General features: G+C 37.8%; 7 protein-coding genes, 1 non-coding gene and 1 pseudogene across 11 annotated transcripts; 6 read left to right on the forward strand and 3 right to left on the reverse strand.

Annotated features, from left to right (window-relative positions):
• Window positions 1-1,432: 1,432 nt before the first annotated feature.
• On the reverse strand, window positions 1,433-5,828 carry LOC104760028 (dihydrolipoyllysine-residue acetyltransferase component 3 of pyruvate dehydrogenase complex, mitochondrial). The gene is made up of 19 exons (XM_019238647.2): window positions 5,536-5,828; window positions 5,140-5,230; window positions 4,941-5,005; window positions 4,715-4,797; window positions 4,580-4,617; window positions 4,165-4,220; window positions 4,008-4,082; window positions 3,832-3,924; window positions 3,440-3,679; window positions 3,277-3,349; window positions 3,063-3,163; window positions 2,887-2,972; window positions 2,730-2,805; window positions 2,584-2,651; window positions 2,453-2,519; window positions 2,274-2,369; window positions 2,098-2,200; window positions 1,911-2,006; window positions 1,433-1,838 (listed from the first exon to the last, which is right to left on the reverse strand). The coding sequence occupies exons 1-19, from the start codon at window positions 5,575-5,577 to the stop codon at window positions 1,768-1,770; spliced, it is 1,620 nt and encodes a 539-aa protein (XP_019094192.2). The 5' UTR covers window positions 5,578-5,828; the 3' UTR covers window positions 1,433-1,767.
• Window positions 5,829-5,982: 154 nt separating this feature from the next.
• Window positions 5,983-8,266, forward strand: LOC104760029 (uncharacterized). Its single transcript, XM_087493877.1, has 9 exons — window positions 5,983-6,107; window positions 6,247-6,312; window positions 6,422-6,565; window positions 6,694-6,747; window positions 6,860-6,925; window positions 7,030-7,123; window positions 7,438-7,521; window positions 7,638-7,944; window positions 8,026-8,266. Exons 2-9 carry the CDS (start codon window positions 6,269-6,271, stop codon window positions 8,064-8,066), a joined length of 834 nt encoding a protein of 277 aa, XP_087350003.1. The 5' UTR covers window positions 5,983-6,107; window positions 6,247-6,268; the 3' UTR covers window positions 8,067-8,266.
• A 114-nt stretch (window positions 8,267-8,380) lies between these two features.
• Window positions 8,381-9,977, forward strand: LOC104758772 (DNA-directed RNA polymerases II, IV and V subunit 8B). Of its 2 annotated transcripts, none has more exons than XM_010481715.3 (5): window positions 8,381-8,543; window positions 8,715-8,793; window positions 9,035-9,192; window positions 9,500-9,591; window positions 9,699-9,977. In XM_010481715.3, the coding sequence occupies exons 2-5, from the start codon at window positions 8,715-8,717 to the stop codon at window positions 9,808-9,810; spliced, it is 441 nt and encodes a 146-aa protein (XP_010480017.1). In that variant the 5' UTR covers window positions 8,381-8,543; the 3' UTR covers window positions 9,811-9,977. The 2 variants fall into 2 exon arrangements, with proteins under 2 accessions (XP_010480017.1, XP_010480018.1); XM_010481716.3 differs by having other exon boundaries at window positions 8,404-8,586.
• A 272-nt stretch (window positions 9,978-10,249) lies between these two features.
• On the forward strand, window positions 10,250-12,908 carry LOC104758775 (telomere repeat-binding factor 4-like). The gene is made up of 8 exons (XM_010481717.3): window positions 10,250-10,619; window positions 10,730-10,863; window positions 10,947-11,031; window positions 11,615-11,698; window positions 11,844-12,038; window positions 12,148-12,231; window positions 12,383-12,581; window positions 12,672-12,908. Exons 1-8 carry the CDS (start codon window positions 10,467-10,469, stop codon window positions 12,701-12,703), a joined length of 966 nt encoding a protein of 321 aa, XP_010480019.2. The 5' UTR covers window positions 10,250-10,466; the 3' UTR covers window positions 12,704-12,908.
• A 363-nt stretch (window positions 12,909-13,271) lies between these two features.
• On the forward strand, window positions 13,272-15,715 carry LOC104758777 (eukaryotic initiation factor 4A-1). Its single transcript, XM_010481719.3, has 5 exons — window positions 13,272-13,508; window positions 13,986-14,054; window positions 14,145-14,248; window positions 14,342-14,772; window positions 14,881-15,715. Exons 2-5 carry the CDS (start codon window positions 13,987-13,989, stop codon window positions 15,514-15,516), a joined length of 1,239 nt encoding a protein of 412 aa, XP_010480021.1. The 5' UTR covers window positions 13,272-13,508; window position 13,986; the 3' UTR covers window positions 15,517-15,715.
• LOC147924908 (small nucleolar RNA snoR98) lies at window positions 13,777-13,891 on the forward strand. Its single transcript, XR_015587962.1, has one exon. It is a non-coding gene; the product is annotated as a small nucleolar RNA snoR98 (small nucleolar RNA).
• Window positions 15,716-15,905: 190 nt separating the features above from the next.
• On the reverse strand, window positions 15,906-21,373 carry LOC104758776 (phospholipid-transporting ATPase 6-like). Of its 2 annotated transcripts, XM_087495356.1 has the most exons (12): window positions 21,003-21,373; window positions 20,829-20,919; window positions 18,834-20,730; window positions 18,644-18,754; window positions 18,280-18,556; window positions 18,097-18,185; window positions 17,902-17,989; window positions 17,602-17,811; window positions 17,394-17,519; window positions 17,213-17,311; window positions 16,942-17,133; window positions 15,906-16,860 (listed from the first exon to the last, which is right to left on the reverse strand). In XM_087495356.1, the coding sequence occupies exons 3-12, from the start codon at window positions 20,666-20,668 to the stop codon at window positions 16,162-16,164; spliced, it is 3,726 nt and encodes a 1,241-aa protein (XP_087351482.1). In that variant the 5' UTR covers window positions 20,669-20,730; window positions 20,829-20,919; window positions 21,003-21,373; the 3' UTR covers window positions 15,906-16,161. The 2 variants fall into 2 exon arrangements, with proteins under 2 accessions (XP_087351482.1, XP_019095245.2); XM_019239700.2 differs by lacking the exon at window positions 20,829-20,919 and having other exon boundaries at window positions 21,003-21,326.
• A 528-nt stretch (window positions 21,374-21,901) lies between these two features.
• On the reverse strand, window positions 21,902-23,778 carry LOC104758778 (protein translation factor SUI1 homolog 2). The gene is made up of 5 exons (XM_010481721.3): window positions 23,496-23,778; window positions 23,009-23,085; window positions 22,511-22,716; window positions 22,269-22,322; window positions 21,902-22,177 (listed from the first exon to the last, which is right to left on the reverse strand). The coding sequence occupies exons 2-5, from the start codon at window positions 23,043-23,045 to the stop codon at window positions 22,133-22,135; spliced, it is 342 nt and encodes a 113-aa protein (XP_010480023.1). The 5' UTR covers window positions 23,046-23,085; window positions 23,496-23,778; the 3' UTR covers window positions 21,902-22,132.
• A 107-nt stretch (window positions 23,779-23,885) lies between these two features.
• On the forward strand, window positions 23,886-25,138 carry LOC104760030 (putative F-box protein At1g55070 pseudogene; annotated as a pseudogene). The gene has a single exon (XR_015586813.1). The product of XR_015586813.1 is annotated as a putative F-box protein At1g55070 pseudogene (transcript).
• Window positions 25,139-26,445: the final 1,307 nt, after the last annotated feature.

Below are 26,445 nucleotides of genomic sequence, written 5' to 3' on the forward strand. Positions count from 1 at the left end.
AAGAAAGAAAAAAATTATAGTTTAGAAGAAAAAAAAAGCATAAGGTAGTTTTCAAAATATATATATAAGGTAATCAATGCATAAGTATGATATATAGGTTTTTGTTTTTTTGGTAAAAAAATAAGAAATATCGATTAAATGGAATGTAATTAATTTGGTGAGGTATAAAATAAGATATAAATAACTTCATAATTGGCATGTGTTAGTTCTATTTTCATAGTAGAGATATCATAGTAACCAAATTTTATGTAGTCGATGTTTGCATAATGAAAAATTTAATTTAGTAACAAATATTGAACGGTTGTGAAAGTGATAAACTATTTATATGAGTTGATTTTAGAAGATATTTAGCTTTAATTGGCTGTGCCGATAAAAGCGACCATATAATCAACCATAAAGTTTCATGTAATACAGAGATCAATTACAAGTTTATAAATTGTATTTGTATGAAATAACAAAAATAAAAAATACCTGCGGCGTAAAAAAAACCAAAACAAATAAAAACAGTAAATATCAATAAATAAATTAAAAAAAAAACAAAATGACCAACAAAATACAAAAAAATCCTACAAAAACAAAACACAAAAATAACCACAAAACAAAATAGTATAACAAAAAATACTACACAACCAAATAAAAAAAAATTAACAAAAAAACACAACAAAATAATAATAAAAAACCAATAAAAATCAGCCCTGCGGCATAGCGCGTGTACTATCCTAGTATATAATAATGGCTGAAATTTTTAATATATAAAGGCAAAAAGGCAATATAAATTTAAAAACTCACAATTTTTTGAAAAAGAAGAAATTGAAGATATGAACATGATTTGTGTCTCTGGAATTTTATTATTGTTTTTTATCTTGTGATTTGTAATCTTTCCGAATTTTCGTTATCAATATAATCTTTCTAGTGAAAAAAAGAAAAAGATATGAACATGATAAATACTAAACTAAAATCAAGACAAATGTGTGGAACATTATTGATTTAATAAATTAGAACAAATAACAATTTAAATATTAGTAGATTTATCTTAAACCCTCAAATTTCCATTTTCTTTAATGTTAACCCCGATGTTACGGATAACCCTCTCTACTTTGGTTTCAGCTGAAAATTTTGGGATTTGTTTTTTTGCAATTATGATAAAGCAAAACTTAGATAAACGACAAGCAACATGTTAGCAAATCGCAACATTACTGTATTGAAGCAAATCGCAAGTTAATTTGTATCTGTCGAAGATGGATAAATCCAGTGGCTTTGAATACAACAGTTCCTTTTTGTCAACAACGACACTGTATTATTGGATTCAATGGACTCTTTTGCTCAATCGAAGCTTTTTCGATTCAACGTTGTTTTAGAAGTTTACTACTATTATTTTTAAATAGAGACTACGAAGCTCACTCACTCACTCACTCAAAACAATCTACTTGTATGGTTACAAAACCCATCCCATATGGGGTTAGTTCACAAAAGGATTAACAAAATAAATTAATGGGTTTTCTTTTTACCACCCTCCATCAACAACAACCAGAACCAGCAAAGAATATCCCCAAATCCAGTTTACAGTAGAAATGCTGATTCCCACCCATATTTTTTATTCGGAGAAACAAAAAAATCTTTTTAACGCATTTAAAAAACTCGAAAGAACCTGAGATTTTCAACGTATGGAAACAAAGAAACCTAATTGGTACAGAGTAAACCAGAGAAAATGCGAGATCAGAGACCCTTACGAGCTTTGATGTGATTTGTCCATTGTGTGGTTCTCTTTTAAAGCAACATGGATTCAGGGTTCTCAATGTATCCCTTAAATGCTTTCAACCATTCTGCTCCAATGGCACCTGCAGAAAGAAGAAGATTAGATTTATACAATGATGATGAATGAATCAATGATGACAAAAGAACCAGATTACCGTCTACTACGCGATGGTCACAGCTCAGTGTAACAGGCATGTAAGCAGAAAAGTTGAACTGATCTGGACCGTTACCAGGGACAACTCTCTTTTCAGCTGTTTTTTTTTTAAGAATGAATCGGTTATTGGATCTTTGGTAAGGTAGTAAAAAACTCTGTTCTGCAGTGTGAGAGAGAGAAGAGCATACCGGATCCAATTGCTAGAATTGCGGCTTGTGGTGGATTAACGACTGCACAGAATTGCTTGATGCCAAACGGTCCTCCCAAGTTAGAAACCGTAAATGTTCCTCCCTGAGAAAACGAGATTATTAGCCAGTTTATTGAAAGATATGACTGGTGAGTTAAGCTAATAAAATTCTCTCACCTCATAATCTTCTGGCTTTAAGCTGTTCTCTCTTGCTTTTTGAGCCAATAACCGAACTTCTTCTCCAATTGTGGACAGGCCCTTCTTGTCTGCGTCCTGGAGTCAAGAAATTGAAATATTTAGTTCAGAAATATGAAGTTTGTGCTACAGCGAAGCGTTAAACATTATTTTGCACACACCTTCACAACAGGGACATAGAGCCCGTTCTCTGTCTGCACTGCGACGTTGATGTTCACATTTTTAAACCTATAGAGAAAGGTTAAGATGTTTGCTACCCCATTCATATTTAAAAGGCTGTCGATGTACTTACTGGCGGATGTAATCATCAGTCCATGAACTATTGCACTGAGGAACTTTCCTGAGAGCTAATGCAGCAGCCTAAAAATCATGACGACGGGTAGGATATATTTAAAGATCTGTTGGCTTGCATGTAAAGTATACACAAGTAAGATGTACCTTAACAACAAGATCATTGATAGATATCCGTTTCCCACCAGAAGCTTCTTGGAATGAATTAAGTTGACTCCTCAAACTGCAGACACAAAAATACGCTTTGTCTAGCTTACCCATTGACAGCGAGTCAAAAATAAATCATTCAAAACTTTATACTTACCCCATAAGTTTGTCAACACATGTATCTACGGTCAAGTAATAGTGAGGGATAGTTTGCTTTGAAAATGCCAAACGTGAGGCTGTGACCTGTCATAGTTATAAAGTTAAAGAGGTTTCAGAATCCTTGAACATATTGAAATTGAGTTAACAAGGCTGCAAGGGTTATATAGGTCATACCTTTCGTATCTGAGAATGAGGGATGTCAACATAGTCCAAAGCTGGGACCTTAGAATCAGTAGATTTAGATGGCTTCGCAGTAGCTCCTTTACCACCTGAAACTGCACCATTGGCAGATGTAGAGGACACAAGGATGAGTGATATACTGTAAACAGAGGCAAGAAAGGTCTGAAAGAAAAAGAAAGGAAACGAAGAGTCAAGGAGTGACTGATACCTAAGTATTCATCGATATCTGCCTTCACTATCCGTCCTTCAGGACCTGTGCCTTTAATGTTTGAAAGAGGCACCTGATTTTTTTTTTTAAGTAAAGGAAAAGAAAAAATAAGCAGGAAGATTAGGGAAAAAAAAAAGAATTCCTAGAACAATGTGATACTGACATTATTATCTTCAGCCAACTTTCTTGCAAGAGGACTAGCAAAAACACGTTCTCCTGTGGGAGGTGGGCTAGGCTTGGAAGCCTTCGGTTCAGGAGGCGTTGATGGCTGTTCAACCTTCTCTTCCTTTGGTGGGGTAGGAGTTGGTTCTGCTTTAGTAGGAGCGGCATCAGCAGTAGATGATGGGGTGTAATCTTTGAACTTTCCAATGTCCTCTTCATCTTCAACTGTAATAGCAATCACCTACATGAAGGCAAAAGAAATTTGACATGATCCAAATAATTCCATTGAACATTTCCACAAATGGACTGTGGATCCTAAAACCAATACCCCGAGTCCCATGAGAAACCATGATAATACATAACTCTACTACAGAAACCAGACAATTTTCATACCTCGCCGACTTGAATTTCTTTTGAACCCTCCTCCTTTACAATCTTGGCGAGATAGCCCTCTTCCATGCATTCCATTTCGACGGTTGCTTTGTCCTACAGAAGATAACCTGGTTAGAATAATTTCCAAAACATGAACATAAAAATACGGAGAGGAAATCAATCTAGATTGACGTTACAGTTTCAACTTCACAGAGTACTTCCCCAGGAGCAACTTTATCACCTTCTTTTTTCAGCCACCTGGCAATGTTACCCTGGAAATTAGGAAAACAGCTTATTAGAACGTAAAGATAAATGAAAAAAAGTTTTGATCAAGAGGTAAACAAAGGTCCATACCTCAGTCATTGTTGGCGAGAGAGAAGGCATCCCGATCTCTTGATGAGGAGGCAGATCTGAAACACATTTCCAGGAATTCTAGGTAAAGTGAACCAATGTAAAGCTCATACCATTTAGCATTTTTCAAGTTACGCAATTTTTTAAGCACAATGCAATTGTCTTATCAGGAATTTTGCAATAAAGCCCTTAACCCGTGATCCAGATACAGAATTAGCATATCCGAGAAATGACCTTTTTCTAGGAAAGATATTAAATCTGATATTTCGCAAGTAAAGCCAGATGAATGGCAATGTGAAACAGATTCTCCTTAGCTAATCGATGAATATGTATGTAAGAGCAAGGTGGAAGCTACAAGAGTAAAGTGAAGAAAAGCTCATAAAACAAATTTAAAGGTCTAGGAGAAAAAGCTGACTACCTGAACCCGATGAAAATCCTCTAGCTGATTGCATCGAACTGGTATGCAGAAAAAAATAAGCTTCTAGTTAGGAATAAAAAGAATCTATACAAGCAGGCAGCTACGGCCACATAGAGTAAGAGAATGAGACTGAACCATGAAAAATCTTTTCCAAACATTGGCCTTCCCATTGCACTGCTTAGATTTGTTCTCGCATTTGAAAAACTGGACACTGGTACCTACACAATAAAATCAACGCCATCCAGGCCACATAAACCTCTTAAGGTTTCCGCTAATGCTAACTATTAACATGATTTAATAAGAAGAGACACTGCAAGTTGCAGTCTGCAACAACAGCTACAGAGAAGTGCAACGAACTTACAGTGCTGGTGCTACATTTGAAAATCCTCTCCATTGGGGAATAACCAAGACGGACATTGACAGTATCTGAAGACCATACCATAAAAAAAAAAAAAAAAGAAGCTGAAGCAACAAGCAGAGAGTCTCACAGGATACTAACCATAGAACCATACAAAAGTACAATTGGATAAACTTCTATCTCAAAGAGGATCAAAAGTTACCTTCTCTGTTCAGAGGAGCTCGATTAGTGTTAGAGAAATAGCGAACTGTTGAAGCATGTTCCCGGCGCAGTAAAGTCGAAACATCCTTCAACTGTTAAAACAAAAAAAAACAAAAAAAACAAGTGGCGTCGTTACAGATCTCAATCATCTCGCAGAAGCTAGCTAACCCCAATTTAAAATCACAAATGATGGCAGGCTGATCATCATAAAGCTCTCAATCTATAGCTAATTCAGCACATTGCTTGTAACTTGGAAAGTAAGAATCTCAGATAATGTCCAAAACAGCAGAACCAATTGAATACCGAAATCAGAAACCCAAATTCGAATACCACGATCGGTGAAGAACATAATAATAATGCCAAATGATCAGAGAAAACGAAATCGAGAAACAATTACCTTCTTGGAATGATTGATGATACGTGACGCATACGAAGCCATTGATATGTAATCGGAACTGCTTCAGCCGATCCGATCCTCGTTTCTCACCTCTCTTTCTCTCCCTGTGTTTTGGGGCTCTAAGCAAAGGAAGGAAGAAGAAACTTTTTTGTTTGGACTGTTAGGGTTTTATTTTGTTGTTGTTGTTGTTTGTTGTTTATTGAATTTTGATTTTAATTTTCAATTTATTTTTGTTTTGTTTTGGTTTCTCTCAGCTTTCTGATTTACCAAAAGACAGCGGTTCGAGAGAGAATATGTGATCCGAACCAGTGACTGGCTTTAATCATCGCAGCTTAATCGTACGGTCGTTATTAAAGTTGACTTTATTGATTACAGGCCTGAACGAACTAGGCCCATTAATGGCCCAATTAGATTGCTATATATATTATTTTACACAATTTTTTTGCAGTTGGAAACTGAAAAGAAAAAAGAAAAAAAAAAAAAAAAGAAGAAGAAAAGCGGGAAACAGAGTTAGTTACATCTTCTTCTCCAACGAGACGAGACGACTGCCACTGGGTTTTTCTGAAACTCAGGTACATTACATACAAGAATGATCCAATTCTTTCTCTTTTTCGCATTTTGATTCAATCGAAAGAGATCGATGCTTAAAATCTCTGCTTCAAGTTCAATTGCTTGATCTTTTGTTTCTTTGTTTCTTTTTTTTTCCTTCAGCGTCGAGCGTTCGTCAGTAGCCATGGATTCTGACGATAGTTCATCAGATAAGAACGCTCCGTCTGGGTTCGTAATCTCATTTATGGGAAATACAAAAAGATTGATCGATGCTTAAAGCTCTGCTTCAACTAATACTTTCAATTTCTTTCTCTTTTTTTTTTTTTTTGATTCCCAGATACGAAACTTCTTCTTCAACGGCCAAGGATTCTTCTTCAGATCCTTCATCAGAATCGAACGTTCCCTCTGTTGTACCTTCAGATCCTTCATCAGACTCGACCGTTACCTCAGATCCTTTACCAGCATCGAACGTTCCCTCACGGTTAGTGATACTTTTTTTAATTTTTTGGATTCTTTAAAAGCAACCTTGGAGATAGATCGATGGATGTTTAAAACCTTTGCTTCAACTAGTAATGCCAATTTCTATCTCTTTTTTTTTTTTGGTTTCAGTGGCGAACCTTCTTCTTCAGCTCCCTTAACATCTTCAGATCCTTCAGCAGAAGCGTACATTCCCTATGCGTTTGTGATCTTTGTCTTTGAAAAATTGATCTTTAGCTTTTCTCTAGTTTAGTTCTTTTGAAAGATTTGTATCTCTCTCTCTTTTTTTTTTTTTCAGCCAACAGCTTGAAAGGCGCAGTTTAAGTTCTGGAGGTAGCTCAGAAGATGAAAGAGGTCCCTCAGGGTTTGTGACCTTTTGATTCTTTTAACACCGATCTTTAATTCCTGGTTCTTATGTTTTTTTGACAGATTTGTTCCCTTCTTATATACATACTCTTTTTGTTTCAGGTTAACCAGTGATGAATTGATTTTTAAGGCTTTAGAAACAATCTATGAAGATGGAACTGGTCTTGATTTCGATGATATTTACAATTTTATCGAGGTTAGTAGAATCTCTTTCTCCCTTTCTCTATATAAGATCTGCGTTTCATGGTCATGACTCATGATGAGTGTATAGCTTGTGTGTATATTGGTTGGTTCTGATGAAGTGAGTCTGATTACAACAGAGAGAGATATATGGAACATTAGGATTCTTAGTTGGAACATTAGACTTCAATTACGCGTAACACCATTGAAAAACCCTTAGAAAGGAGTCTTAAATTTGCTGAGTAGAGTCCTCCATTGTTATTTGTTATTCAGAGCTGTTTGGGTTCAATTCTCAGAGTTATTCTTGTGGTCAATATATATAAATTGCAGGACAGGTTCGACGTAGTGGATGATTTTAGGGAGCAGTTGGAAGCCCAGCTGGAAGCTCTAGTTGCTGAAGGCCAAGTACAAAAGGTAACTAGTTTGTCAAGTTTATTTAACAAGAAACCCATATATTGGAGCTAATTAATGCAAAGATTGTAGCTATCTATAGTTTTAGTTTGATCAAATTACAAAACTTGCAAATGCAGGTAGGAGACCGCTACAGGATCCGCCCTGTTGATTTTGATATTCCGACTCCACCACCAGCCAGGAATGCAGAAGAGGCGACGAGCGCGAAGCCACTAAACACTACTTCCCCAAGTACTTCTGCTACTTCCGTACCAAAACCACCAGAAGAGAATCCTCAGATAGACGCAGCAGTAAAAGAAGTCGCAGAGGCAGAACAGTTGGAGCGTCAAGCAAAAGAGGCACAAGACCTTGCCTATAAACACGAGCAGGTGCTAAAGTTTGAAAGCCAACTAAACCTGCAGCTAGCCGAAGAGATCCTTAACCGATGTAATAACGTTCACCTCTTAAACCGACGATGTATTTTCAATCATCATGATCATCACTAAGCTTTTGCTTTGTTCCTTGCAGGTGCTAATGGTCAAAAGGTTTTCCTGCGGAAAAAAGATTGAATCTTCTGGTCCGGTTCAATGTGGATGTATTCGATGACCGGTTTCTTCTTTAACAGTTTTTTTTGGCTTTGAGTACAAAAGAGTCTGATTTCATTTGACAAACTAATCACTCTCTGTTACTTCGGTTTAGGCTATTATTGGTTGTAAAGGCAACAAACTAATCTTTTACCTTTTGTTAATAGAGAAGATTTTACAGATTATACCAATCCCAAGAATTGAATTTAGTTTTTCTAATACAGAAATAGAAAGTGTGATCAAGTAATTTTAACGGTCGAGATTAGTTTAAATACGGTAATGAGAGCTCAATTTTAATAGTGGGCCTCATTGTAAGCCCATTATAATGGTGGGGTGGGGGGGGTTTAGGGACTTAATGACCTTAATTCTCTCTATCTCTCTCTCTCAATTTTTTTCTTTTGTAAAGTCTTTACCTTTTTGTTCTCAAGCTTTTTCATCTCTCCCTCAATTCTCAAACTCCAGGTTCGGAATATATTTACGTTTCTCTGCGATTGGTTTCTTATAGGTAGATTTCAGATTTCGGCTTCTTGTTCATATAGCTGTTGTTTCCTTTGGTGCTCGAATCGTGTTTTTTTTTTTTCTGTCAAGGAATTGAAATTTTATTTAGGGTTTGGACCTCTTCCGTGTATGCAGATGGCGAGCAATATCATTATGTTCGAGGATATCTTCGTGGTCAATAAGCTTGACCCTGATGGCAAAAAGTTCGATAAGGGTATTTACTTTCTTAACCTCGCCACTCAAATCGACGATTTTTTTAGTAGCTGTCTCGTTTCTGTTTTGGTGAATGAGTTCTTTCTTTTATCCTTTCTGTTTTGGTCTTCTGTTTTGGTCTGAGTGATTGGGTTACTGTGGAAAAATCTGAACTTTAAAGTCTTTAGTCTTCAAATTGAGTTGCTTTCTTTTTGAAACCTACAATGATTTGTGTCGTGGGGGTTTGTTGTGTTTGGTTACAGTTACTCGCGTTGAAGCTACGAGCCACAACTTGGAAATGTTTATGCATCTAGATGTTAACACTGAGGTTTATCCATTGGCTGTTGGTGATAAGTTCACACTTGCTATGGCTCCCACGCTGAATCTCGATGGAACCCCTGATACCGGATACTTTACCCCGGTAATAAAGCTACTGCCTTTTGTTTGTTTGATCTGTTTTTCTCTAGTCTCTTGTTTGCTTGGCAAGAACCCGTATTAAGATTTGGTTAGGATATAACTGTGAATGCTTAATGGTTGATATTACAGCTCTGTTGGCTGATTCGAGAAGCCTGTATATCTAGGAATAAGAGTAAACATTTGGAATTTTAACAACCTTTAGTGACTTGAATCTTGATAATCTAAATTTGAAAACCAAGAATGTTGTTTACACATCTGATCATTAATCTTATGTAGAGTTTTCATTCATCTCGATATACTGTATGATATAGGGAGCAAAGAAAACACTTGCGGATAAGTATGAATACATCATGCACGGGAAGCTTTACAAGATCTCTGAGCGTGACGGCAAAACTCCACAAGCGTAAGACCCTAGACCCTACTATTCAGTGTTTACCAAAATCGATCGAATTCAACTTACAGATCTAACCATCGTGTTTTGGTTTCTTTATTTAAATTGTGTAATTCCAGAGAGCTGTATGTTTCATTTGGCGGCCTCCTGATGTTGCTTAAGGGAGATCCAGCTCACATCTCTCACTTTGAACTCGACCAGAGGCTCTTCCTACTCATGAGGAAGCTGTGAGATGCCATTGTGATCATCTAGAAACCGAATTAGCAGAGAGCTTGATCTAATTTACTTTTGCTACTTCAACTTGTATTTTTTTTTTTGCATGAAACAACTCTTGTGTAAAAGCAAGTTCTTCAGTACCGTTTTAACACCCTATTCCACAATTTGACTCCTCCCATAAATTGTGTTTGTAGCTCTTAACTTTAGCTATGGGAAATAAGCACTTGAGACCAAGAACATATAGAGAAAACACAGCTCTAAAGCTATGGAAGATAGCCATAATTTAGATTCTGATCGTTTACTTTGAGACCATGAGAGTATATTTTGAACGGTCGAGATTAGTCTCAAAATCCCGAGCAGATCAAGATTCGGTTTTAATAATGGGCCTTTATGTCGGTGAGGCCCATTGAAAGCTTTATGATGAAGCCTTTTAAATGCTTTATATTTTCGAGTTGAAGAATAAAAAAATAGGAAGTAGAAAAGCGGGAATACTGGAATTAGGAGGTGTCAGACTTGTTCTCCGGTGACGCACTGACGGAGAAGACGACGAAGCGTACGAGTGTGTTTCGTTCGGTATATACGCTTAGTTTTAGACGTCGCTAGAGTTAACAGTAGCGAAAGAGTATTTGATTGAGAGAGAGAGAGAGAGAGAGGCGACGAAGGGATTAGAGATGCTAGGACATCGGAAAAATAAATGGACGGCGGAGGAAGAGGAGGCGCTTGTCGCCGGAATAGCCAAGCACGGTTCTGGAAAATGGGCGAATATCATAGAAGATCCAGAGTTTGCGCCTCATCTTCTAGATCGCACTAACATTAACCTCAAGGTATGTATATTAGTAAATTCCCAAAAATAAATCATCCATGGAAATCGATTTTGAGATTAGGGATGGTAATTTTGGTCTTCAATGTTTGGTTTTGTTGTGAAATTCCAAAGGATAAATGGCGAAATATGAAAAATCGTGTGGGGAATATGGAGAAATCAATCGTTTCCTCTTCTTCTTCTCGTGTTGTTGTTGTTAGCAACGAGCCTTCTCCAAGTAGTTCATCAGATATGAGCAATGATACTAGGTTTGTTTACTTTTGGAGATTCTTTTCAATTGGGATGTTCTTTGATTTCTGCTGACGCCTTCTTCTTTTTATCTTGTTGCAAGGTACGTTGCAATGGTTTTTGAGGCTATATCGACAATCAATGATGAGAATGGTTCTGATCTCAAGGAGATTCTCAGCTTTATCGAGGTGAAGAGGATATTTTTATTCAAGTCTTTGTTTTCATGGTTTATGTTTGACATTCATTACTCAGTTTATCTCAATTTCTTGGTAGAGTCACTTGAACTGAGTTGATAGATTGTGTATAATGGTCTGACGTGAGTCAGTAATTGGTCACAACGGATAGAACGTACAGATTTTTAGGATAGTTTATCTGACAATCAGTTGTCGTAGATATATATGTGTAGTGAGTAGTCTACCATAACCATGATGACTGCAAACATTCTGATACCATTTGAATAGCATTACCAACTGGCCTGTTGGAACCACTTTGTTGCGCTCGGTTTACGAAATGGTCAAGAATTTCAGACCCAGGAAAAGTTCTAAGTGTGGGTCTTGTTTCCTCATAACATTTGACCCCAATCATGAATCCTTTGCCTTCACCAATGCTGCTGCATTACGTTCTCTTCTCTAGTTTAATCCATTGTATCCTGGTTCAAGCTTTGAAATAGTAGTTTGCATATCTCTCATATTTATGTTCAATCATAACACCAAGAATATGATTTACGTTGAATTCAGATGGACGTTAATCTTTGTGGTTGATCAATTGCAGGAACGACATGAGGTTCCAAAAACCATTAAGAAACTGTTGAGTAGCAGCCTAAGAATCCTTGTTTCTCAAGACAGACTCAAAAAGGTAACTAGTTTTGTTTTTTCTTGCTGCGCGATGTCACAAGCCTGTCTACATTTCACCAGACCCCCACATCTATTTGACAAGATGAAGTAATAATAAATTTGTGTTATATTGTTTTATAAACTCAAAAAGTACTTCACAAATGCAGGTACGAAATCGTTACAAAATCTCCACTTCGAAAGCTGATAAACCAACACACATCCTGCATCCAAAAGATTCCACGAACCCACCAGAGCTACCAAGTACGTATGCGATATCAACAAAACTAAAAGAAACACAGGAGATAGATGCAGCAGCAAATAAAGTTGCAGAACGAATCAATCAGTGGGCACAAGAATTTGACGTAATCTTACTTCTATGTACTTTTTGTTGCTCATCCAATTTACGGTATCATAGCATCTAAAGATATGATCTCAGTTGAAAGTTAATTCTCTGCGGTTGATCAACTTCAGGTCGGTTACGAGGAGCGACAAGACTTTAGGATGTTTTTGAGTGAGTGCCTGAAAATTCTCGTTTCTCGAGGCAAACTGGAAAAGGTATCTTTATATTAACTGCACAGTTATTTATTGATGCATCATCATCTATTACAACAAGATAGATTAGACATGTGTTCACAGTAAGTGTCAAGTTTGGATTATTACTATTTACTAGTATTAGATAAAAATCAGAAGAGCTTGCATAATGCAGGTACTAGATCGCTACAAGATCTCAGAATTAGAAAGCAAAGTGTTGGAAATAGCACCAGAAGTTGTAGCAATGAAACTAGCAGAGTCAGATAACAAAAGGTTGATAGCAGCAGAGGCATTGGAAGAAGAAAAACGAATGCACAAGTTGGTAGAAGAAAGCAACACGATGCTTCAGTTATGCATAGAAATCCACCAACAATGTATGTAATCTCAAGAAACCTACCGGGCACATCGATTGACATCATATCATCATCATGATCATCACAGTCGTTTGCTTTTGGTTCTTGCAGGTGCTCTTGGGGAAGAGGTTGTTCTACGGTAGTAGACGCGATCATATAGTATCTGGTTTGATTCAGTTTAGATAAGTGATTTCATTTTACTTTCTAACCAATTTAGTGTGTGTCCAGTTGTGTTTTTGTAGATAGTTGTAGTGAGGAGCTAATGTTTTGTTCATAGAAAAAGTGTTTAGCATTTATATAGATATATAAATTATTATTTTTTTCTCTAGAAAGTGATGTGTCCGTCTATTCTCTATTGAGTCTCGAGAATGCTTTGCTACGTCATAAAGAATCAAAAGGTGCTGGAAAGTATAAAGCTTTTACAAAGAAATTTTGGTCTATTATTTTCCAATGAAAAAAAGTTGGTATGGTGTAATCATATTTCTACTTGAAAACAATTTTGTGATTTGATATTTTCTTTTACGTGTTGGTATGCAATTGCGATTCATAATCCTTTTTGACATTGGTGTAAAATAAGTTTATTTCCACACGAGAAAATTTTAGGAAAAGCCCCAAATCGAAAAGGAAAGAGTAATGTAGGGGTAAAATTGGAAATATAGAAAAGTGTGGAAAGAAAGAACAATTTCTAAAGAGGAAAAGGAAAACCCTAACAAAGGGTCACAGCGATTAATATAAAAAACAAAGGAGTATAAAAGTGGGTAACACGTATCGGTTCTGTCTCTCTCTACCTCAAATTTTTATTTGCATCCTTTCGATCTCTATTATCTCTCTCTCTCTCTCTACAACCAAACCAGATCCAAGTTTCCGAGATTTCAAGCTACCTAACAACAAAGTCCTTTACTTTTGCTCTCAAAGCTTTCATCTTTCATTCAACTACTTAAGCTCCAGGTTTGTAATCCTCTGTTGTGATTTGTTCCTTTTGTGTTTAGATGAGATGATTGGATCTCTTTGCGATGGATTTTGTTCGGATTCCAAAGTTTAAATTTTGATTGCTTGTAAATCTGTGATTCAACTAGTTGCTCAAACCCTTCAAATCCCTTTATTTCACTCGATTTGATTTTGCAGCAGATTGGTTAAGCTTTTTTGGTTGTTCGATACTTGTGTGTTTATTATATGCTTTTCTGGAGAGGTAGATGTTTTCTTGAATGGTATCTATGAATATTGGATGTAACCATATACCTATATTTCTCTCCTGACATCTAATTTATTCAGATATTAATGCTTGTCTTCCTCTCTTTATGGACTTCGAGTTTGGCTATTCTGTTACATTCTTGCTTCTTGTACAACTAGATGGCTTGTTCAATTTATCTTTAGCTATTTTTGGGGGTCTAACACGTTGTCTCTTTTGTTTATTGTTTGTTGTAGTATGGCAGGAACAGCACCAGAAGGTACACAGTTTGATACGCGTCAGTTTGACCAGAGGCTTAATGAAGTGTAAGTCATAATAAGATCTATATGATTTCAATACTCTGCTGTGGTGTGGTTTTTTCGTATTTGCTAATCTTGATTTTTCTTTTTGTGCAGCCTCGATGGACAGGATGAGTTCTTCACCTCATATGATGAGGTCCATGAGAGCTTTGATGCCATGGGTTTGCAAGAGAATCTTCTTAGGGGTATCTATGCTTACGGTAAGTTAGGAACAAACAACTATAGTAACAAGATTTTTGTTTGTGTGTGTTTATGTTGGGATTCCTATAAATTTCATCTCACTTTTTTTCTAGGTTTTGAAAAGCCTTCTGCTATTCAGCAAAGAGGAATTGTACCCTTTTGCAAGGGTCTTGATGTGATCCAGCAGGCACAGTCTGGTACTGGAAAGACCGCCACTTTCTGCTCTGGCGTCTTGCAGCAGCTTGACTATTCCCTTGTTCAGTGCCAGGCTCTCGTTTTGGCTCCAACCCGAGAGCTTGCTCAGCAGATTGAGAAGGTCATGCGTGCCCTCGGTGACTACATCGGCGTCAAGGTTCATGCCTGTGTTGGTGGAACCAGCGTTCGTGAGGATCAGCGCATTCTTCAGGCTGGTGTTCATGTCGTCGTTGGAACTCCTGGTCGTGTGTTTGACATGCTTCGAAGACAATCTCTTCGCGCTGACTCCATCAAGATGTTTGTCCTTGATGAAGCTGATGAGATGCTCTCCCGTGGTTTCAAGGATCAGGTTTGTCTTTCCTTTACCAAGTTTGATCATATACCTAATATGTTTGTTTGTTATGAAAGTGTGATCATGACTTGGTTATTATATGTTGTTTTCTGGTGAATTTTGCAGATCTATGACATATTCCAGCTTCTCCCATCTAAGATTCAGGTTGGAGTATTCTCAGCAACGATGCCACCAGAAGCTCTTGAGATCACAAGAAAGTTCATGAGCAAACCAGTGAGAATCTTGGTGAAACGTGATGAGCTCACACTTGAAGGTATCAAGCAGTTCTACGTGAACGTGGAGAAGGAAGAGTGGAAGCTCGAGACTCTCTGCGATCTCTATGAGACTCTAGCCATCACGCAGAGTGTCATCTTTGTCAACACTCGTCGCAAGGTCGACTGGCTAACAGACAAAATGAGAAGCCGTGACCACACAGTCTCAGCAACTCATGGAGACATGGACCAAAACACAAGAGACATCATCATGAGAGAATTCAGGTCTGGTTCTTCTCGTGTTCTCATCACAACCGATCTCTTGGCTCGTGGTATTGATGTGCAGCAAGTCTCTCTGGTCATCAATTTTGACCTCCCAACTCAGCCGGAGAACTACCTTCACCGTATCGGAAGAAGTGGAAGGTTCGGGAGAAAGGGTGTGGCCATTAACTTCGTGACTCGTGATGATGAAAGAATGCTGTTCGATATTCAGAAGTTCTACAATGTGGTCGTTGAGGAGTTGCCATCAAACGTGGCCGATTTGCTGTGAAGAAGAAGAAGAAGAAGAAAGGTTACTTGTTTTTCAAGCTTCTTATTTGAGTTTTGACCCGTTCCTCTCTGTCTTTCTCTCTCTGAAAGTCTGAATCCATCCATACATCTTTTTTTTCATTCTCTAGTATTCATCAACTTTGTGAAACATATGTCTCTTCTGACCATTTTTCGTTTAAATCACATGCAATATTTATTTCTTCGATTGTGTGTAATATGATCCACAAATCTTTCGTAATTATATGTCTTATGTCATAGAGAGATGCTGTGCCTGTCTTACGGATTTGTCACAAAAATACATCTCATTCGATAGTTTTAGTTCAAATATTTGGAATTCACGTTTGGTAACACTGTGATGTGAATACCGTCGGGAAAGAAAACGTCAACCAATTTGGCTAATCACATCTCTTTTTTTCGTCTTTTCATTAGTGTAAAACACACACAAACACAATACAACATTTCCCTCTTTCGTCTACGTTTGTCTAATTGTATAAATCATTTGATTAGTAAAGAACATATATAAATAAAAAGTCTCTTTTCTTTCATCTAACATAAATCCAATTTTCTCATTCTTCATCTGATGATTTCCCGAGAAAAATGTCACAGTAAATATATATTTTTAAAAACTTACTTGGTCTCTCCATCATCAAGTCTGTTGTGAGGTTGAAGATGTATCATTAGACGATGTTCCACTCATTACACTCAAAACTGAATGCTTCCTTTGAAGCTTTCCTCTTAGCTGCCTGATCTTAGCATCAACTCGAGCGGTGAACCCAATCTTTGTCTTCTCTCTTGCTTTTGACTTCTCTCGTTTCCACATTCGTTCATCCTCTACATCAATCCTGAAATGCTTGATCTCTTGTATAATGTGATGGTCAAGAGGGTTCACTGATCTTTGGTATGAAATGTGGAACAAGTAAGGAAGTGTTGTGGCGGCTATGACCAGTAGTGAAGTTAGCCAGAAGATGGGTGCAGGCGCTAGAGTCTCGACCAGCATGTGAAAGATGTTACCGGAGAGTTTTGGTGGTAACATACCGTAAAGAGCGAGGAAAACGTACCAAGCTCCTATGCTTCCCCAAATCATTACGTGTTGGATCCAAGTGAAGTGACTCATGGTTAGAGCGATTTGAACATTCACTGCCCAGATGATGCATGTGAACATGGCAGTTCCCATGGCATTCATGTCTGCGGTTTGGCCATCTGAACGGAATGATTGGACATGGAAGATTCCAATGTTCAGTGTAAAGATGACTATGGATGCGTAAACTCCATTCCCCATCCATCCAAGGATTCTGTACCAGTCGAAGAAGAGGTTCTTGGGGCCTTGTTGATACAATGCAGGGAACTAAAAAAAGAACACAGTCCAAGAAATCAAGATTTGAGAAGAAAATTTATGTGACAGGTGCTGGAGAGGACTTTATATTACCTGTAAGCAGACATCAGATGGAACATCTTGTTCAAAAACTCCGAGGGAAATGACGGGGAGAGATGTGAGAACAACGTTGAAGAGTAATAAGTAGGAGTCATTGTAGATTGATTGACCAGAAAACCCCGTAAAGGCTTCGAAGTAGAAGAGAGTTAGACCAAAGGTTATGTTCTTGTAGAAGAAATAACAAATCTGTGAAAATAACAATTAAGAATCAAGATCAAGTATATATATTATGCTGTCTGGTGAGTTAGATCAATGCATATATTACCATCTGAGCTATTCGTTTGTAGCACCAGTGTCCGTGGACAACAAGTAGTCTCTCAAGAAACCGAAACTGTGCTATGGAGAAGTCACTTGCCATTACAGCCTGCAAAGAGACAGAGAAACAAATATTCTCAGATAAAACTTAACCATATCTCACTGTCTGATAGAAAAGTTTGTTTAAGCACCTGCATGCCTTCAACGCCACTGATTCCAACACCAATATCAGCTTCTTGAATCATTCCAACATCGTTTGCACCATCTCCGATTGCCAAAGTTGTTTTGCCTGTTCCTTCTTTGGCCAGCCTTGTCACCTTAAAAACCAAGATAAAACAAATATGGTTATGTGTGCGTCCATGTGATGTACTGCAATCAATAAAGATGTTTTATTCGTACAAGTGCTTTCTGTTTGGGAGAGACACGACAGCAAATCACTGATGCACAGTCAACTGCAAGGGCAAGAAACTGATACTTGACATCATCTTTCAAAGCATATGTAAGTGTCTTTCCATCAATGATCAAAGCAAATGCAGCATGTGGATCTTTTTCAATTTTGATCATCTGTGAAGCATTTGTGATCTGCATCAATATGTTCTCCTTTGCAGCCTGACCATCAACAAGATTTGGTATCACATACAAGATTCTACTGAAACAGTAAATGTAAGTTTTTCATTATAGCATCGACCTAATACATACAGCTTCAGAGTTTTGTGCTGACTCCTCTACATTCGCAAATGAAATAGATATCTGCTTCATACCCTGTCGAAGTAAACTGCAGGCATATCTGCATTTGGCCAACCAAAGAACTCAATTAGTCCACTTAGTCCTTGAAACAAATATTTTTACAGTTAAGGAGAGTCTCTGTGGTATCAGTAAAAAAGAAGAACAAACCCTATGTTTATTGCTGTCTCCATCTTATCTCCTGTCAAAACCCATATCTTAAGACCAGCTTGGGCTAGGTTATCTATGCATTGAGGTACCTGAAGTGAACTCACAAACAGTAAGTTGAACAGGATTTTCGAAAGGCCGCTTCTTTGAATATAATCACAGTAAGTTTTGAACTATGTTTCATACCCCTTTTTGCAGTTTGTCCTCCACAGCAGTAGCTCCCACAAGGATCAGTTCCTTCTCCATCATATCTGATACCTTCTCAAGCATTTCATCTCTATCAGCTCCAACTGAGGTTTTTGCTTTGTGAAACTCACTGTTCCATGCTGAATACTCAGTCTCATCAAGCTTTCTGTAACCAAGTGCCAATGTCCGTAAACCCGCTTCACCATATTCATTCAAGTGCTTGGAAGTAGCTCCTAGATACTCTTTTCCATTCTTTGATAAACGATCAAATATGATGCTGCAGGAAACAAACATTAAATTTTGGTTAGAAGAGTAATTATGAAAAGCAAAATTGGAACTGGCTTGAAGTTATATGCAATCAAACCTGTCAGCTCCTTTACAGAGTAGAAGAATCTGCCCTTCCTCATTTCTGACAATTGCAGACATTCTTTTTCTTTTGCTAGTGAAGTCTAATAGATTCAATATTTTGTATTCTCTGTAAAATAACCACCACATGACATGATTACACATCTATACGCAGAGATCACCAAATGATTAAGTTTACACAGTCTCACCTATCAACTGGCTGGCCTGAAGATAAAAACCGTTCAGCAATAAACACACTTGATTGAGTTCTCTTAGTAAACTCAAAACCAAACTCCCTAGAAGCAACAAGGAAAGCAACTTCATCAGGAGACTCAGCTTCATAAGTAAACTTGCCAGTATCTTCATCCACCTCAGGAATTGCAGTATGACAAACTGCGAGTATACGGAAAAACATCAAAATGTCATCTGAGTTAGGCTCATTTAACCAGTTCTCATCCATTAGACGGTTATCTTCAAAACTAAAACCCTTAACACCAGTGGTCTTCTTCTGATCCTTTTCGTCGCTAGCAGTGACTACAGTCTCCAGTTCAAATTCTACTGACGGCTTGCTGGCAAGTTTTGCGTACCGTTGTGTCCTGCCTTTAATCGCTGGAGGGTTTGTAACTTCTTCACCTTTCTCTTCAAGATCCATGGCCATCTGCTTAGCAGCAGCTAGTTCTACTTCACTGGCACGGACACCATAAGAAGTACCCGCAATTGAGCATTTCAGAAAGTCCATCTGATTACATGTCAAAGTTCCTGTTTTGTCAGAAAGGATGGTATCAACTTGTCCCAGCTCTTCGTTTAAGTTGGACGTGCGTGCTTGAGCAGGAGTCCCACTCTCACTATCGTACAACTGCAAGTCTTGGTTTATGAAATGTGCTTGCAAGACTTTAACTACCTCGATGGAAACATACAATGAGATGGGAATCAAGTAACCATAAAGCAATAGAGCAGTGATCAAATGAACAACCCAAGCATACAGAGGATTAGTAGGATTTGTTAAGTTCTCAGGCTTGTCTGGCCGCAAGTACCACCAGTCCGCCATCAAGAGCTTTGTCATCACAGCAAACCCCAAAGAGCTGATGAAGGAAACAGTCAAGAGAAGAGCAAAGAGAGTGTATATAATGTAATCCATTCTCTTTTCAATCCTGCTTCTCTTTGAAGGAGACTTTGTTGAGTTCTGCATTACTTTTGTGTCATGACCAGTAAAGACCACAACCCCATAGATATAAGCTGTGTTCCTGAGCTTTGAGTCTCTCAACAGAATCTGGTTAGGATCAAGTGGATAAACCTGACCATCACACTCAAGATTACCAACAAAGGTGTACAGGTTCGGATTAGGATCTTCGCATTTGATCGTTCCAGAGAAGTTCTGAAAAGATTCATCCTTGTCCAAAGCCAAAGTAGCATCCAAACATCTCTTTACTTTCAAGTTAGTTTCTCCGTCTAAGTTCATCGTCTCCACGTAACAGATCCCATCCTCATAACTCGAAGACAACAAGAACAAATCAGCCGGGAAAAACTCATCTTTCTCCACCCTTACCACATCTCCCACACGGATCTTTTTCCACGCCCTACGACCAAACTCCCCACTCCCTTTGTGAACACTAGCTTTCCTAGAGTTCACCGCAACGTCCTGCATAAACCGGCGCCAATCCTCCAAGGCCTCTTTACCCATACTAAGCCCGACCACGAAAACCAAAGGAGCGATCATGCTCCATTTGTTAAACGGGGAGAGAGGAAACACAGAGAGGATGGCAGCAACTAAAAAGTAGAAGTTGGCAACGCGGTGGAATTGCTCGTACAAGCATTTAGGTAAGAAAGTGAGCAAGTTATACCTAGTGGTGGATACATAGTTTGAACGGTACCTAAGGAGTTTAGTAGCCAGATGCAAATGAGGCTGGTTACAATGAACGATTCTGGTGTAACCAGGTCCGTTAATAACATGAGGACCTTGATCATCAAGAGTTTTAGGCCTAAGACATCTAAAGGTATAGAAATGGCTTTTACGAATCCTTGATCTAATTCTACGACGAGCCATTAATTTATTTATTCTTCACCTCAAAATCGTAAGACAAACACCGTTAACTGTCGTCCTTGATACTGCCAAATATGAAGCAAAACGTATAAATTAATTAGCACATACAAAAATATGATCCACAGATTCTATTTAAAAAAAAATCTGAATTTAGGTTTCGCACATTATGTATAAATCTATATGGAATGGAATCCTCCGGAAAGGGGTGCATCTAACCCTCCCAAAACTTGTAACACAAGACAGCGAGAGAATCCCTTGAAGATCACGTCATCGAAGGTTAAAGGAGATAGATTAGTGATCGGAGAAATATTTTAATCGCGAGAGATAGGGAGATTACCTGAAATCGGTAGGGTCGTTCATGATCAACACGAAGAAACACGTTTTTTTCTTTACCTCAGGAATGAACCAAAAACGAATTAAAAGTTTGGTGTGGTGGCTAAACGAGAGAGAGGGAGAGATCCAAACAGAGAAGAAGAAAAGAGAAATGAAGGGAGAAGAAATGAGAAGAGAGGGCTCCTCTGGTTCTGTCTGTCTCTCTCTATTGTCTAAACAAGGAAGGAAGGAAGAGAGAGAGGGTTAGAGGTTAATCTCTCCTTCTCCTTCCTTCACTCTCTCCTCTCTTGACTGCAAAACCTCTCAATTCCAACGCAGCATTTCTCCCTTTCCTATTTTTAATTTTTTTTCCTAATACCTTAATTACTTCTGTCCAAAAACTTAATTGGTTGTTTTATTACTTTTATAAAGTCATTAAAATTTTTGTGTTATGCAATTAAAACAAAAAAAAAATCTAGGATTGTTAATGAATTCAATTATTGTGTTATAGGTTCATAATTAATTAATTCTGGTTGAACAAAATAACTTACAACATTATTTAGATGTGTATAATCTTTCTTACATTTTTTACATCTAAATGGTAATTGATATACAGTATTGACTAATTAACATCATTTAGATTCATTGTTGAAAATCAAAGTCAAAATAAAGAAAAAAAATTGAACCCATTTTCAAGTGCTTATCTATATATGTATTTGGCTATATTTTATTTTATTTTAAAGTTTTATTGATGGAGTGTACATATGTATGTGATTAGTGTACTACTATGTATATTACTTCCAGTCACGTGCCTGGAATCATCAGTACATGATGGAACTCGTATTTATTGCCGCTGATAAACCAACAACACGAGCAAATGGTTCACAAACAGGTTTGGTTTTATGCATCAGACAAGAAAGTGAATTCACAAGGCAAATTTTATTGATATTAATCTCACACTAGAAAATGCAAACGACAAGTTTATTCGTTGATACATTAATACTCGCACACAAGCAAACTTCTTTTCTGATACAATACTGTATATATATAATAAAAGCATTCATACATTTAAGTGATGTTTTTTATACTTCCTTTTGGCTGATTCCGTAAAAAAAATACAAGTTGACCAACGAGTATCTCTCTCTTTAGAATTCCTCAAAAACCATGGATTTTTATGTTATCCTTCTTCACAAGCCCAGCCTGTTTCAAAAACATTTCTCAGATCAGGGATTACAATGTTTCCATCTCTTCACTACAAACCAACTTCAAAACCACGCGTTATGAAAATTACCTGAACAAGGAACGTGGAGACGTTCTTCCTCTGATCGCCTTGTAGCTGAATAACCTACAACAACGTATTCAAACTGTTCATTAACTCATCTTAGCCACTACAATCTACAAGCAATCCAAAATGCTTCACTATCAAGTATCGAGAGCTATGGTATAGCTTCTGGATTAACACCACAAGCCTTGACGCTGTAGAGAACGTAATAACATTTTAAAAGGAAGACAGGAACACACACACACACATACCTGTCCTAATTCAGAGTCCTGGACGACAGTGCCATTGCAGCAGAACTCTTTCTTAAGGTCTTTAAGGATCTTGCTATAGCTATACTCTTTCTTAAGTCCCTGGACAGTTGTCAAGCTTTTCCTACCATTACGCTGCTGAACACGAATGTGAACGTATTCCTTTGTTCCCGCCCCAGCGTCCTCAGCATTTGCATCAGCAAACGGATCTTTATATCACCAAAAACACACACAACGAAGATATTCATTAGCATAACATAGCATACATAAGAAGATACTCCATTCAAAAGAACAAGAATGTTGCAAAAGTCTGCAACCACTGTGGAATCATCATATTCTCAACAATTTCAAACAGCACAATGCTATAATTTCAGCACAACCACAGTAGCATAAGAAGATCATATAACATAACATAAGAAGATACTCCATCATATATCATCATCATCATATTCACAACAATTTCAAACAGCACAAGCTATAATTTCAGATGAATGCGCTTACCAAAGGCAGTGGGGACTTGAACTTCAAGATCAGACATGAACCTTAAGTTGATACAAGGGAGCGCAAAAGACAAGGGCCTGAACATAAAAACAGAACAAAAGTCGAATTTAAGTAACATAACGTAAAAGGCAACACTGGTGATCGTTAGTGATGATATTCTGATTAAAAGATAAATCAAACGAGCAGCTTCATAGCATCAGAGATAGATTCTTATAACAAAACTACAATAAACCATTTTCTGCAAAGTCTCAATTGCGTAAAACATATTATACGATTCCAAAATCAAATCAAAACAACAATAATGTTATCTCTGTATCTAAAATCGGATTTCAATTTTCTACGAAATAAGTTACAGTTCTGGAATCTGGAAAAAAAAAAAAAAAAAAAACCCAATCAAGGAAGCTTATCAAGAAGAAAGAATCATTCAACCAAGGATTAGTGGGGAGGAGGAGAAACGACAAAACATTAAAAAGAGAGAAATTTTCACCTGATCAAGAAGAAGAGATTAGGGTTTCGATGATTTTTGATTATATGAAGAAGGGAAAGAAAATGGAAACCCTAAAATTCGGACCAAAGGGGGCAAAGCAAAGCTTCTTGTCTGAAAATCACGAGAGGAAGAGCTACAAAATCGATTCTGTTTTTAATTCCGACCCAATAATATTTTTTGTTTTTGTAATTAGTTAGTTTATTTATTTTAGAAAAACCAAAACAAAAAAAAAAAGTAAATAAAATAAAGTCGGCAAGTCCGGCACGGCATCGATTCCCTCCCACTCATCATCTAGTTGCCTACTTTATCTCAACTCTTTATTAGTAGGCCGGAACAAAGCCCATTATAAAGCCCAACTTACTGGAGCGTGTATCATAAGTTCTGGAATCGTCGAAAGCAGAGCCGAATTCTCTCCTCCTATGGCGATGAGAAAACGTAAACAGCAGGTCACGGAGGAAAACCTAACCCTAACTGTATCCGGATCATCCGGTGAAAGATGTGCAATCGAATACTTTGCTCCCATCCCTGTTGATCTCGTCATCAAAATCTTGTCGAGGTTGTTATCCGGCAAGTCTATGGCTCAGTGTCGTTGTGTATGTAAGCTCTGGTCATCCATAATTCGCCGTCAAAATTATAATCAGTTGTTCCCGATCAATTCTACGGATCCACCGAGGCTCCTTTTAACCTTCTTATTTGGAGAAAATCTCTACTCCTGCTCGGTACCTCAAAAACTTGATAACAACTCTACTAATAATGTTGTTACAGCCACGTTTCTTCGTCACAGAGTTTCCCCTCGCACATTTTTCTCTCTAACCTGTCGCCCTGTTCGTGGACTGGTTTGTCACCAACTTGAGGAAAAGAATCATGTCATGGCTGTGATCTCTAATCCCATCACAGGAGAGTATATCACCTCACCCAAAGTGAAAACGTATGGGATCGACTTGGAGCCAAAAAACTATTTTGGGTATGATCCCATTGGAAATAAATTCAAGGTATTGTGCTTAACTTGGTCGCAACGTGGAACACTTGAGCATCAAGTTCTCACATTGGAAGACACTGGAAGAAAACTCATGTGGAGAAAGATACCATGTTGCATATCTTATTCTCCCCTAGATGATGGGGTATGCATCAATGGTGTTTTGTATTACAATATAGTATCCTTGGGAAAATGTATGATTGTCAGCTTTAATGTTAGGTCTGAGAAATTTGATTTTATAAACATGATACCTCAGACTCAGAGTATACGTTTTAGGGACAGAACTCCTACTCTGTGTAAGCTATGTGCAGTTGATGGTAGTTTCGTGTTTTGGGTTTTAGAGGATGCCGAGGAGGAACATAAATGGACAAAGCATATCTTGGTGGATCCCTTTAAATGGAATCCAAAGCATGTATTCGCTGTTGGGGTGACTGATAGAGATGAAATTGTCTTGTCACCAAAATATGCACTTAGGAGACCCCTTCTACATTTATTACTGCAATCTAGAGAGCAACACTAAGGTAAGAGTAAGACTTGTTATTCCAGGATTTGAACTTAATATATATATGGTATAGAGTTTACACCTTCCCAAACTATGTAGAGCATGTGAAGCTTATGTAAATTTTAAGTGTTTTATTGGATCTTTATGTAGTCTTTTAAGTGTTCACTTCTTTGCTTGTATGATGAAAGTCTGAAGCCATAAAACACAAAGACTAGATGAGAAGTCTCGTACATACAATTCCATAAATAGAGTAATTCACAATTCCATACAAACACCAATAATAAGTTCATCAATCATATTCTAGCCAAAACCTCTTATCAAAACACAATTAATATCAAGTAGTAGTTCCAACATGACCAATGATAATATAGCAAATCAAATAGCTTTGGAGGATATATATCTCTACTGAAGCTTAGAATTCCATGATGTTCTTGGTCTTGGGAGGATATAAGGAGTAAAGCTTGACCGACCTCTCTAAAACCACAAGTTGTGCCTTAGCTTCAGCATAAGCCTCATTCACCTTGGATTGGTCAGTGAGCTTCTTGTTCATGCGGAAGCCATCCAAAGTCCTTCGCTTAGTGTACTCCCTCAAGTTGTAATGAGGGTACTGACTGTTAGATTATATCCCACATCGGTTGTATTACAAATCCTTGGGCAATATATATAGTGTGTGGCAACCCTCCTCTCCAGAGCTAGCTTTTGGGAGTGAGTTAGGCCCATTACTAATAATATTAGACAATATCCCACATCGAGTGAATTAAGATTTATGGGGCAATATAAATAGTACATGGATCCCTCCACTCATAGCCAATTGGTTTTGGGTTGGATATTCATGTTTACTAATGTGGTATCAAAGCCCATGGTTAGGCCCAACAAGTAAATTCTCACAAAAATGGTTTTCCACCTATGTGACCCATATAAGTGACATATCTTGTTGTGGATTAAAAAATTTCTCTCGATTGTGGGGTCACCCATGGATGTCCAGTTCCACAAACTTCACGCTACAGATGTCCAATCCTGAGCGTGAGGGAGTGTATTAGACAATATCCCACATCGAGTGAATTAAGATTTATGGGGCAATATAAATAGTACATGGATCCTTCCACTCATAGCCAATTGGTTTTGGGTTGGATATTCATGTTTACTAATATGGTATCAGAGCCTAGGTTCAAACTTCTCGATTGTGGGCTACTACCCGTGGATGTCCAGTCCCACAAACTTCACGCCCAATCCTGAGCGTGAGGGGGGTGTGTTAGATTATATCCCACATCGGTTGTATTACAAATCCTTGGGCAATATATATAGTGTGTGGCAACCCTCCTCTCTTGAGCTAGCTTTTGAGAGTGAGTTAGGCCCATTACTAATATGGTATCAGAGCCTAGGTTCAAACTTCTCGATTGTGGGCTACTACCCGTGGATGTCCAGTCCCACAAACTTCACGCCCATGTCCTGAGCGTGAGGGGGGGTGTGTT

The sequence above is a fragment of the Camelina sativa genome, chromosome 17 (assembly GCF_030686135.1).
Source record: "Camelina sativa cultivar CO46 ecotype springtype chromosome 17, ASM3068613v1".
Classification (NCBI taxonomy): Eukaryota; Viridiplantae; Streptophyta; class Magnoliopsida; order Brassicales; family Brassicaceae; genus Camelina; species Camelina sativa.

What these genes read in the sequence shown, in the direction of transcription:
- LOC104760028 (XM_019238647.2), bottom strand. Translation starts at nt 5,577, where the DNA reads ATGGCTTCGTATGCGTCACGTATCATCAATCATTCCAAGAAG. An exon ending in TACTCTGTGAAGTTGAAACT is followed by an intron (nt 3,925 to 4,007) that starts GTAACGTCAATC and finishes TATCTTCTGTAG; the next exon opens with GACAAAGCAACCGTCGAAAT. An exon ending in TAAAGCCAGAAGATTATGAG is followed by an intron (nt 2,201 to 2,273) that starts GTGAGAGAATTT and finishes TCGTTTTCTCAG; the next exon opens with GGAGGAACATTTACGGTTTC.
- LOC104760029 (XM_087493877.1), top strand. Translation starts at nt 6,269, where the DNA reads ATGGATTCTGACGATAGTTCATCAGATAAGAACGCTCCGTCTGG. An exon ending in GATGAAAGAGGTCCCTCAGG is followed by an intron (nt 6,926 to 7,029) that starts GTTTGTGACCTT and finishes TTTTTGTTTCAG; the next exon opens with GTTAACCAGTGATGAATTGA. An exon ending in CGAAGAGATCCTTAACCGAT is followed by an intron (nt 7,945 to 8,025) that starts GTAATAACGTTC and finishes TGTTCCTTGCAG; the next exon opens with GTGCTAATGGTCAAAAGGTT.
- LOC104758772 (XM_010481715.3), top strand. Translation starts at nt 8,715, where the DNA reads ATGGCGAGCAATATCATTATGTTCGAGGATATCTTCGTGGTCAATAAG. An exon ending in TGGCAAAAAGTTCGATAAGG is followed by an intron (nt 8,794 to 9,034) that starts GTATTTACTTTC and finishes GTTTGGTTACAG; the next exon opens with TTACTCGCGTTGAAGCTACG. An exon ending in ATACCGGATACTTTACCCCG is followed by an intron (nt 9,193 to 9,499) that starts GTAATAAAGCTA and finishes TGTATGATATAG; the next exon opens with GGAGCAAAGAAAACACTTGC.
- LOC104758775 (XM_010481717.3), top strand. Translation starts at nt 10,467, where the DNA reads ATGCTAGGACATCGGAAAAATAAATGGACGGCGGAGGAAGAGGAGGCG. An exon ending in GATATGAGCAATGATACTAG is followed by an intron (nt 10,864 to 10,946) that starts GTTTGTTTACTT and finishes TCTTGTTGCAAG; the next exon opens with GTACGTTGCAATGGTTTTTG. An exon ending in CATAGAAATCCACCAACAAT is followed by an intron (nt 12,582 to 12,671) that starts GTATGTAATCTC and finishes TGGTTCTTGCAG; the next exon opens with GTGCTCTTGGGGAAGAGGTT.
- LOC104758777 (XM_010481719.3), top strand. Translation starts at nt 13,987, where the DNA reads ATGGCAGGAACAGCACCAGAAGGTACACAGTTTGATACGCGTCAGTTT. An exon ending in TAGGGGTATCTATGCTTACG is followed by an intron (nt 14,249 to 14,341) that starts GTAAGTTAGGAA and finishes CTTTTTTTCTAG; the next exon opens with GTTTTGAAAAGCCTTCTGCT. An exon ending in CCCGTGGTTTCAAGGATCAG is followed by an intron (nt 14,773 to 14,880) that starts GTTTGTCTTTCC and finishes TGAATTTTGCAG; the next exon opens with ATCTATGACATATTCCAGCT.
- LOC104758776 (XM_087495356.1), bottom strand. Translation starts at nt 20,668, where the DNA reads ATGGCTCGTCGTAGAATTAGATCAAGGATTCGTAAAAGCCATTTCTAT. An exon ending in CAGCACAAAACTCTGAAGCT is followed by an intron (nt 17,812 to 17,901) that starts GTATGTATTAGG and finishes GTTGATGGTCAG; the next exon opens with GCTGCAAAGGAGAACATATT. An exon ending in CTCCCAAACAGAAAGCACTT is followed by an intron (nt 17,520 to 17,601) that starts GTACGAATAAAA and finishes TTGGTTTTTAAG; the next exon opens with GTGACAAGGCTGGCCAAAGA.
- LOC104758778 (XM_010481721.3), bottom strand. Translation starts at nt 23,045, where the DNA reads ATGTCTGATCTTGAAGTTCAAGTCCCCACTGCCTTTG. An exon ending in TCAAGTCCCCACTGCCTTTG is followed by an intron (nt 22,717 to 23,008) that starts GTAAGCGCATTC and finishes GGTGATATAAAG; the next exon opens with ATCCGTTTGCTGATGCAAAT. An exon ending in AGGACTCTGAATTAGGACAG is followed by an intron (nt 22,323 to 22,510) that starts GTATGTGTGTGT and finishes ACGTTGTTGTAG; the next exon opens with GTTATTCAGCTACAAGGCGA.